Source organism: Leptonychotes weddellii, unplaced genomic scaffold (assembly GCF_054177405.1).
Source record: "Leptonychotes weddellii isolate Sample4059 unplaced genomic scaffold, ASM5417740v2 HiC_scaffold_5893, whole genome shotgun sequence".
In the NCBI taxonomy this organism is placed as follows: Eukaryota; Metazoa; Chordata; class Mammalia; order Carnivora; family Phocidae; genus Leptonychotes; species Leptonychotes weddellii.
Genome location: NW_028027259.1, coordinates 191 through 10,599, shown reverse-complemented (window position 1 = coordinate 10,599; position 10,409 = coordinate 191). Strand labels below are relative to the sequence as shown.

At 46.2% G+C, this 10,409-nt stretch overlaps 1 protein-coding gene across 2 annotated transcripts; it reads right to left on the bottom strand.

Moving 5' to 3' along the window:
• Positions 1-68: 68 nt before the first annotated feature.
• On the bottom strand, positions 69-10,073 carry LOC145719623 (DNA (cytosine-5)-methyltransferase 1-like). 2 transcript variants are annotated; one of them, XM_081811146.1, is made up of 10 exons: positions 9,684-10,073; positions 9,216-9,321; positions 6,896-6,930; positions 5,776-5,860; positions 4,034-4,068; positions 3,224-3,305; positions 1,453-1,487; positions 1,085-1,130; positions 911-991; positions 69-839 (listed from the first exon to the last, which is right to left on the bottom strand). In XM_081811146.1, exons 2-10 carry the CDS (start codon positions 9,264-9,266, stop codon positions 726-728), a joined length of 564 nt encoding a protein of 187 aa, XP_081667272.1. In that variant the 5' UTR covers positions 9,267-9,321; positions 9,684-10,073; the 3' UTR covers positions 69-725. The 2 variants fall into 2 exon arrangements, with proteins under 2 accessions (XP_081667272.1, XP_081667273.1); XM_081811147.1 differs by having other exon boundaries at positions 81-839; positions 9,237-9,321; positions 9,684-10,045.
• Between the last annotated feature and the right edge of the window lie 336 nt (positions 10,074-10,409).

Here is a 10,409-nt window from a genome sequence, read left to right as displayed (position 1 = left end):
AAAAAAAAAAAAAAAAAGAAAGCTCAGGGTCATTGCCACAGCCTGCAAAGCCCTGCAGGATCTAGCCCCCTCCCTGACCCCCTGCTCCCTCAACTCCAACCACAGCAGCCTCATCACTGAGTCTTCCAGAGCCAACAGGAGTCCACCTCGGAGTCTCTGTACCTGCTGTTCCCTCCACCTGGTGGAGGGGGGGGGCGGGCGCGGGGACGTCTTTCCCTAGCTATCCCCTTAGCTTGTTCTCTATGTCACTAAGGGCTCTGCTCAAGTCACATACCCTCCATTCCAAAAACATTCTTTCTCCCACCCCCTCTCTGCTCACCATGCTTTTCACATCTGTCGTAGCTGTTACTACCTGACAGGCATAACTGTTTCTGCCTCCATGAAAGCAGGGACCTGCTGTGCTCCATCCCTAACACCTAGATCAGTACCTAGCACATGGCTGGCCCTCATTTGAATGAGCTTCAGGCTATGTATAGACTGAAGATTAAACACATATAGTTTTGACAAACTACACAGCAAATTCTACTATTCCTACTACCTTTGTGGTTCTTATCCATGAAGTGTTAGCAACTTAAGAAATGTTACAGGTAGGTGCTAAAGAACTTCACTAGGATGGGGGAAGGGGAAAAAACAAACGAAAACAAAACAAACAACTTCACTAGGATCTTAAGAATTTCAGCATCTTCAGGGAAGTGCTGTATTACAAAAGAGCAGAAGCATATCCATTACCTGAAGCAGGTCAATTTGTGTTGGGGAAGAGCCTCATAACTCTCAAAGCCAGACTCGTTGGCATCGAAGATGGAGAGTTTCTCACTTGTCAACAACTGTGGCTCATCCACCTGAGAGACATCGGACCATTAGGCAGCAGCAGAGACAGGGACTGGAAGGCTGGGAGCAGAGCAGAACTTACTGCGTCAGGAGGATGCTGTTCATACTTTAGTTCGGCATCATCCAGGTACTGTCCACACTGCACACACCTCAGAGGATTGGTCTGGGGGCATGAACACAAGCAGCGCTCAGAGGGCCAGCTCTGGGCAACCCCACGGTGCCGTACCACTGGGTTTACCCCCAGCTATAGGTTTACCTTGGAGGCCACTACTGTTTTGTTTCGAGCCATTTTTTTCTCAGTTCTGAGAATAAAGCACAAGACGGTTTGGTTTTTTTAATCCTATCAGAACATGTAAGAATCTACCAAAGCTACACCTTATCCACCAACACAGATGAGCATCAGCTGCTGCCTCAGGGGCAAGGGGCTGGGTCCACTCCCCACCCTTACCACACAGAGGGCACCTGCCTCACGCAGAATTGGAATGTTTTGATCCTGAGCTCACAGACCCAATCAGATACAAAGCTAAGCTAAGGCTGCTCTAAATTCACTAAAAACCTCTTTTTCTTTCTAGAACAAGAATTTTAATGTGACCTGCTTTTACCAAGACAAAAATAAGTTCTTACGGTTCTTTGGATGTAGTTTTGCGTCTCTTCTCTTCCTAAACAGAGAGAATGAAAGAGGAGTGAAGAGTACAAAAGTATTTTATATCTTAATAATGCTTCAGAATTTTATATACATGGTTATCACAAAACCTAGTCAGAGGCAGGGAAGAAGGCAGTCAAAGGACCCAGTGAGACCCCAGCCATCTGCGGTGTATAAAGTCTTATATTCAAAATTCCTATAATGAAAGCCTTCCTTAACAGACTCCTAACAGAGACCGTTTTGTTTTGTTTTTTATTTTAAAGATTTGACAGAGAGTACAAGTGAGCACGCAAAAGCAAGGGGAGCAAGGGAGGAAGAAGCAGGCTCCCTGCTCAGCAGGAAGTCTGCTTCTCCCTTTCCCTCTGCCCCTCCCCCAAGCTTGTGCTCGCTCTCTCAAAATCTTTTTCAAAAAAAAAATTAAAATTAAAATGCTTAGCTTTCTTGTACAAGTAGTACCTCATAAGTCAACAACTGATGAGGGGTGCTATGAAATGACTTAAGTCTCCCCAAATTTCAAGCTGAAGCCCTAACCCAGAATGTGGCTGTATTTGGAGAGGAGGCTTTTAAAGGAGGTGACTGAGGTTAAAAGGGTGGTCATAAGGGTGGGCCTTAATCCAATAGGACCGTGTCCTTATAAGAGACACCAGGCGCACACTCTCCCTCCACGCTCGCACAGGGAAGAGCCTGTGAGGACATGGTGAGAAGGCAGCCATCAGCAAGCCAGGAAGAAAGGCCTCACCAGAAACTAACCCTGCTGGCACTTTCATCTTGGACTTTGAGTCTCCAGAACTATGAAAATAAACATCTGTTGTTTAAACCACCCGGACTATGGTATTATATTAGTCTGTTTGGGCCACCATAAAGAAAGGGGAAACTTCTTTCTAGAATTATTTTGGGTAAATGAAGGAATGAGAGAACTGGACTATCGCCATTTTGCAACTCCCAGTGATACAGACTTAAGCAATAACTGCTAAAAACCTCGAATGAAAAGCTGAGAGGGACTTTATAAAGGATGGATCGGGCGACCACACTTCGGCCCAGTGATCAGTCTTAAAACCATAAATAGACAACCGTGCCCTCTGGTATGATGCAACAGGAAGCACCTGGCAACACCTCAGCAGTCCACTGGAAACAGAGGACCGGCTTCTGGGTAAGCCCCCAGACCTAACCATCAGTCTGTAGGAGACAGGGCTGGAGGGAGATGCTTAACAAAAGAGGGGTGTGAACAACAAAAAAACCAAAACCCAGAAACTGTACAGGTAAGCCAGTTCCCTCCATAAACTACAAGAGGAAGGGGCACAGCTCTGGATGAGACAGGACAAATACCAACCAAATTCACTGTGCAGACCTCGTTTGAGTCCTGATTCAGTCTCCACTGTCTTTTATAGGCAGGGAAATTTGAACAGACTAGACCTGGACATTGTGTTAATGGTGGTCTTGTGGTGATATTTAAGAACAGTCCTTTCCTCTTACAGGTAGTTCTTCTGTAAATATTTCAGTAATACATCTGGGATTTGTTCAGCATCATCCAGGGGCGAGGGAGGCTGGGAGATTGGGGAGGAATGGACTGAAATACTGGACTATGAGCTGAGAGCTGTTGCAGGTGGATGAGAACACAAGGGGTTGCTACCTTATTCTGCCTACTTTGGGGTATGCGTGAATGCTTCCATAATAAAAAGTTACCTTCAAAAAAAAAAAAAAAATCACTTTGGGATGTAGGAAATACAGCAGGATTGAAAAATAAGAGCTTACCTTTTCATCCTCATCTTTTTCCTCGGAAACTTGTGGTTTTACTCTTTCAGGTTCTTTCTCTTCAGGTCTCCGTTTGGCAGCTCTATTAGGTAAATAAATATATGCCAAATATTTGCTCAGAATAACCATATTGCCAACTCATATCGAAAATAACAAATATGGGGAACCTGGGTGGCTTAGTCAGTTAAGCGTCTGCCTTCAGCTCAGATCAAGATCCCAGGGTCCTGGGATCAAGCCCTGCATCAGGCTCCTTGCTTAGTGGGGAGCCTGCTTCTCCCTCTGCCCTCCCCCCCCACTCGTGTTCTGTCTCTCTCTCTCTCTCTCTCTCTCTCTCTCATTCTAATAAAATCTTAAAACAAAAACAAAAAAACCCCACAGATTAATGCCTCCCTATTGAAAAGCAAAATATTCAGAATATCTGGGCAACAGATTCTTTCTTCCCATTCAATTAAGAAAGCCCCTTGTGATGGTGGCCCTAAAAGGAGCATTGATAAGTTGTAACCCCAAGAGAAGGCCCCCAGAAGCCCCCTGTGACCCCTCCGATGCAGGCCACATGAGAAATGCTGGAAGCTAAGAGACACATGAGACTGTGCAGGGGATGGGACGGCTACCCAAGTGGCAGAGGGTAAGGAGTAAGGATGAGGCCCAGTTTAATTTCTTATCCAACCCTGCCCGAAAGGATCCAATCTTCCAAGAATATCAGCAGCTCCCTGTAAACCTCTACATCATCACAGATCTCTAGAACAATAATTTCAATAATGAAAATTTCACAAAGCACAGCACAAAGGCACAAGCATTTCAACCACTTACAGATCTTTGGGTTGACTTCTGGGTCTCTTTTCATCCTAAGAGGGTGAAGCAGGGGAGGAGAGAGAAAGAGGGGAAAAGTTAGTTTCTGAGAAAAGAGCAGGACCAAACTGAAAGTATCAGTTAACGATCGAAGCGCTGTGGAACTGGAGAACAGGAAAAGTCCACGCAGATCTACAGACTAGTGATGAGACTTCCAATTTTTAACTCCATTCCCTACCCCCTCCAAACAAGAGTTGACCAGGAGTTGGCAAATGGTTTCTATCAAGACTCAGAAAACAAACATTTTCAGATTTTGTAAGCCCCACGGTCTGTGTTGCAACTACTCAACCCCGTCATTATAGCATAAAAGCAACCAGAGACAATACAGAAGTGAAAAGGCACGGCTGTGTTCCAACAGAACTTTATAAAAAGGAGCAGAGGGCCAGCTTTGGGCCATCATTAGCCAACCCAGTCCCAGGAAAGCTCATCGTAAAAGGGAATATTACAGCCATTTAGCTTTTGTTGGCCAGAACGCCGGCAGTTCCAGCTCTCATCTGGTCAGAAGTGAAGAGGTCATACAGACAGGCATCAGGACAGCAGGAAAAAAAAACAAGGACAAAACTTGGCAATCCAATATGGGGGGGAAAAATCAATTAAAAGAATTCCCAAAAGTCACCAACTCCTTGTTATACACAATCTAGCACCTTCTGAACTTACATACATACAAAAAAAAAAAAACCCCTCTGAAATTTATTGAGCTCATTTTCATAGAGTAACAAGTCTATTAGTGGATTTATTAAAATAGAAAAGCTAACAATATTAGAAAGGGTCAAATGTGGGACCCCTCCATCCCTTTCTACCGTGAAGCAAAAGCTCCTGCCAGTTTCTGTCTGCAGGGGATGAGTGCTCTGACACCATCACTAAGGTCTCTCTAGAGGGCCTGGAAAGGGATACCGGGCAAGCCCCTTTAGTAAGATAACCAGTATCTGGACAGAAAAGGTGAGAGACAAGAAGACGGCAGAGCGAGCTGGAGGTGACACCAAAAGGGTCAAATGCCACAGAATGAGAATGGATGCCTATTGCCAACCAGGCCGGAAGTAAGGAAGTTCATGACCCAGCAAGTCTGTGACCTCGGTCTCCACTGTCTAGATCTCAACAGACAAAAAAAACCCACAGAGACAATCCCGGGATTATCCCAGTTCAGCTTCTCTTAGAAGGAACCACACTGCCTGAAGAGCAGCCCCCACGGCGTGAATACCCCCCCCCTGGAGCTCAGGTAGTAGGACCGCCCTGCAGATGACCTTGCCATCCTGTATTTTTATGAAGGCCCAGCCCTGCTGCATGTATAATGCTTTGGAGTTTATGACATTTCACTTAGCTGAAATGGGGGTCTGTGTTGCAACTACTCAACAGGCTGGCAGGATGGAGAGACCTAGACTCAACTCAGGAAGCCAGTTAAACAGCACAGGTATGGCTGATGTGTCTTAGGGGACACAGATCAAGCCTTCTCATGGAGGCTTCTTACGCATACCTTCGTCAAGGCACACACAGGCCCTATCCACTGTGATGGATAAACAACTAACGTTCACTGACATGCAGCGATAATCACCAACCCCCACGAGGGGGATTAGGTAACTTTCCCAGAGTTGCCTGAGGGGAGGTAGGGCGGGATTTGAACCCAGAGCCCTGCCACATGCCATGTGTCTCAACCACATGGGAACAGAAGCAAAGTGACATTTTAGAAACCAAGATTCAGTCTTTACCTTCTCCTCTTCTTCATCCATTTCAGCCTGCATTCCAGTTCTTCCTTCTCTGTCTGGCTCCTCCTTAGACTTCAGTTTAGGTGTTCTGTCACACAAAACAAAACACATACACCCCGATCAGCTCAGAGAGCCTGACGCCATGGCAAGCAGCCCCACTGAGGACTACAGTCTCCTCCCAGGACTTAGAGCGTGGACTGCCTTTCCCAGCTGAAGGGCATGTCTTCCCTGCAGGAAACCCTGAAGGCACTTATTACTTCAGAACTTAGGATCTTTAGAAATGCCATCAATGTTTCATATAGATGCTGCTGACATACACCAGTAGCTTAAAATAAAAACAAACAACCCCCCCCCTCCCGCCCGCCACACACACACTAGGACTCCACTGATTTCCTGCAACCTGATGGGAACATGCCTGCAGTGGAAGTGGCCCTGAGGTCACCCCATAGAGGTTCACAAGAGCTGGTCTGATGTGCAATCTGCCCCAGCAACCATGGAAAGCCACTCTCCACATAGTATCTTGGCCACAGGGCCCTGCCACTCCATTTGGATGTTCTGCCCAGCCCGAGACAAAGGCCCAGTCTCAACATTCACTTCAGCCAGGTGGAGGTCAACAGAGGCTTGAAGTGCTTTTCACCTCTGCCCTCACACTCGGCCACCACCACAAAAGCACACCCAGGCTGGCCACATCATGAAGAAGAGGCAGATCCTCCCCGTCATCCCCACCAAACCTGGCCAAGATCAGCTGACAGTCATCAAGATGTAGACTCGTAAGCTAAATAAATGCTATCTCTTAAGCCACTGGGCTTTAGCGACAGTCTGTTACACAGTGTCTTCACAGCTGTGGGTGAGGAACAGTGCCGCTCCTTCAATGCCCTTTACCACCACTTGACAAACCGCTTGCTGTATGACCACCACAGAGGAAGAGCCTGGGGTCAAGATCAGCTGAGGTCAACTGAGCCCTGCTTTCACTGTGGTGGTCTGACCTTCCACAAGCAGAACCATCCCCACACATGTATAACTTACACACCTAATGCCCTGTCCACTCAGCTCTCTACCAGAGCACTTATTTTGGCAATTAAGTTCACAGTAGAAAGTACAAAGGCATGTTAACTATACTTACGGTTCTTTGGTTTGACTTCTGAGCCTCTTTTCTTCCTGGGGGAGGAGGGGAGAGAAAAAAAACTAGTTGATTTTCCTTCACTTAGACCTGATTATTTTTTTTTTTTTTTAAGATTTTATTTGAGAGAGCGAGCGAGAGAGAGAGCGCGCGCACATACAAGCAAGCAGGGGAGAAGCGGAGGGAAAGGGAGATAATCTCCAGCAGACTCCGTGCTGAGTGCAGAGCCCGACACGGGGGCTCGATCCCAGAACCCGGAGATCATGACCTGAGCTCAATCCAAGAGTCGGATGCTTAACTGACTGAGCCACCCAGACGTCCCTCCCTGATCTTTTTGTAAGTGTTCTGTGGAAATAAAACCTAAACTGATCCTATAGCTAGCTGGTGGGAGTAAAGACAATCTTCAAGACAGCAAGTTTATTTCTGGTGGGGTAAGCAGGCAGGAGTCGCAGGATCTAAGAGTTCTATAATCCAAGTGTTTTACCCCCAAACCCTTCTATCACCCGTCATTAGGAAGTGTGGACAACCTCACAGACAACTGGCTATCAAAACCAGGGACCTATAATAATGGCAGGAAGCAGGATGGCCCACTCTGAACAAGTGCTCTAGCTCAAACACTGACAGCACACCGTTTGGAACCTGAGCTTAAAGAGCTAAACACATCTCTCTGGAAAACATCGAGTTGTATCCAGCCTCAAACCCCACATTTTGTGAAGAGACCACAGGAGTTGATAATGTGGAGAAGAAACACATCACAGACCATTCTCTACAAGAAGAGATACTGGGAGGAATGCCTGGGTGGCTCAGTCGGTTAAGCGGCTGCCTTCGGCCCGGGTCATGATCCCAGGGTCCTGGAATCAAGTCCCACATCAGGCTCCTTGCTCAGCAGGGAACCTGCTTCTCCCTCTCTCTCCCTCTGCTTGTGCTCTCTGTCAAATAAATAAAATCTTTAAAAAAAGAAGAGATACTGGGAGTCTGACCACAGACAAGGCATTTCAGTCCCGCCCAAAGCTCCTTTGGAGGGTGGTCAAGCAAGCCCCCTAGAACTGCCTGCGCTCAAATGAGTTGGAGTGTGCTAACTAACTGCTGTCTAATTTTAACTAGTATCAGGGTAGGCAAGGTGATCAATTAAAGGCTAGCTTTAAGGACCAAATGGCTCAAGAATTATCATACATCGTAGCTGCTCCCCCACTAGAGCGATAACACACGCCCATCCTTTAAGAGGTTCCCAATAACAGCAGTAACCCTCCAAGTTTGTAAGAAACTTCTAATCGATGCCTTAACAGGACACAGAACAGGATCTGATATTGCTCCATCACCTGTGACCGCTCAGTGTTAGCAGTCTGTCATACAGGGAGTACTGTCTAATGGTAAGGCTTCTGGTATCAAACCCCCATTCCCTCTCCTCTCCCCACCCCAAGGGGGTTCAGGTGGCACATCTCGGTTTCACAGAACCTTAAACTCTGATTTTACAAAGAAACTGGAGGTCTGGGGAAGACCTGGGGGGAATCTGGGCTGACCTCAGTTAAGAATACAACTTAGGGGTGCCTGGTAGCTCAGTAGTTTAGGTGTCTGCCTTCGGCTCGGGTCCTGGGATCAAGCCCCACGTCAGACTCCCTGCTCAGCTCAGAGGGGAGCCTGCTTCTCCCTCTCCTTCTGCCACTCCTCCTGCTTCTGCTCTCTCGCACATTCTCTCAAATAAATAAAAAAAGAATACAACTTGAAGAGGGGCTCAGGTGACTCAGTCAGTTGAATGTCCAACTCAGTTTTGGTTCAGGTCATGATTTCAGGGTCCTGAGTTCAAGCCCCACATCAGGCTCCATGCTCAGCACGGAACCTGCCTGAGAGATGCTCTCTCTCCCTCTCCCTCTGCCCTTCTCCCAACTCATCTCTCTAAAATCTTAAGGAAACACACACACACACACAGAAACACACACGTGTGTGAACGCACACACAACCTTATATCTGGATGCTGCTATAGGATTTTAGCACCACACGTGTTTGAAAATTAGATTTCCACAAAGACTTGACGAGCAAGGGAGGCAGATGGGCAAGGGCATGGACCAAAGTTCTGCAACTGATGAACTAGCACAAGGTCCAGCTGACCGCCAAGCCTAACACTGGTGTGCTCATCACCACAGCCACATAACCCCTCTTCCAGGTAGAGAACCACAGAAAAAGGGAGTTTGAAAAGCATTTTGGCTAAAGTCAAGGTCATTTTGATTAGAGAAAGTCATTCTGTTCCTACAGGCTCCCCACTCCCCGTGACCCCCTTCCTAAAACCAAATGGGGACTCAAAGATTAAAAAGTACAATCGACAAACTTGGATATGACCAGGCTTTACTTTTTCATCTCTTTCTTCCTCTTCTTCCATGTGTGTTCCAGGTCTTACTCTTTCCGGTTCTTCTGCAGGGAGCGGTCTAGCAACTCTGTCAAGCAAAGTAGCACACACCCCAAGGGTGACTCTCCCAAACTCCTCCCCTGCAAGCAGTTTTCATACGGTCCTTCTCTTCCTACCCAAGAAAGCAATCTTTATCTCAGAACCTCAAAGGGCACATACTACTTTAATATTTAATAGGACCTTTAAATCTGGTTCTGCCCTCAATTCTTTCTTTGCAATGAGAATTCTACATGAATTGAAGGTTAATAATCTGACCCCAAATTCAGCATTCTTAGGCTATCTATGGTCGCCATGACAACTCACAATAAAGCTCCTTAAAACTCTTCAGAAAAGTTGTTTCAGTAATGAAGACTGCACATTATACAGAAAAGATGTATTAATTATTCTTACTGTTCTCTGGATGTAACTCTCCGTCTCTTCTCCTCCTGTGTGGAGAGCAAGGGAAGAAGACACGAATATTCATTTCAAAGAAGATCAAATGAAAAGCATGGGTGAGACAGTATTCAATACATTTGGTACAGTTAAACATGGCAGAGGATCTGGGTTTGGGGGGAAAGAGCTGGGCAACCATCAGTCTGGTAGTGATGCCCCCCCGCCTCAAAAGAGAGGCGAGGCCCAGGAGTTGGCCCAGCACATGTCCATGTACCAGCTTGTCTAGTGATGCTATGTAAACGAATCAAAGATCCTCCACCTTCTGTCAGGAATTCTTTAGCATTAGAAAAAAATGAAATATTAATCTGAGATTCACATCAGCAAGTAAGAATGACAACCTCAACTGGACACCAGCTCTTTTCGGATGAATACCCTAGCGCGCCATTTTCCTAAATTCACACTATTTGCCATCTCCAGGATATCTATATATATTTAAAAGGGATAAAAATATTGTGATGATAAAATAGATCTGCACCTTGTTGGAGGTGGAGGTTACAACAATAATCCACACATGCGAGTATATACACATATATGTGAAAACTGGTAAGGTTTAGATTGTACCAATGTCAGTTCCTGGTTTTGCTGTCGTATTAGTTATAGGAGAGATTACCATCAGAGAAAGTTGGGTAAGTTACACAGAACCTCACTGTATTCTATCATTTGAAACACATCTGAGGGCGCCTG

Bases quoted from the DNA above. Each gene is read 5' to 3' on its own strand.
- LOC145719623 (XM_081811146.1), bottom strand. From the start codon at position 9,266: ATGGAAGAAGAGGAAGAAAGAGATGAAAAAGTAAAGCCTGGTCATATC. The intron at 992-1,084 runs GTAAACCTATAG...TCATGCCCCCAG, and splicing joins AAACAGTAGTGGCCTCCAAG to ACCAATCCTCTGAGGTGTGT. The intron at 840-910 runs GTAAGTTCTGCT...GATGTCTCTCAG, and splicing joins AACAGCATCCTCCTGACGCA to GTGGATGAGCCACAGTTGTT.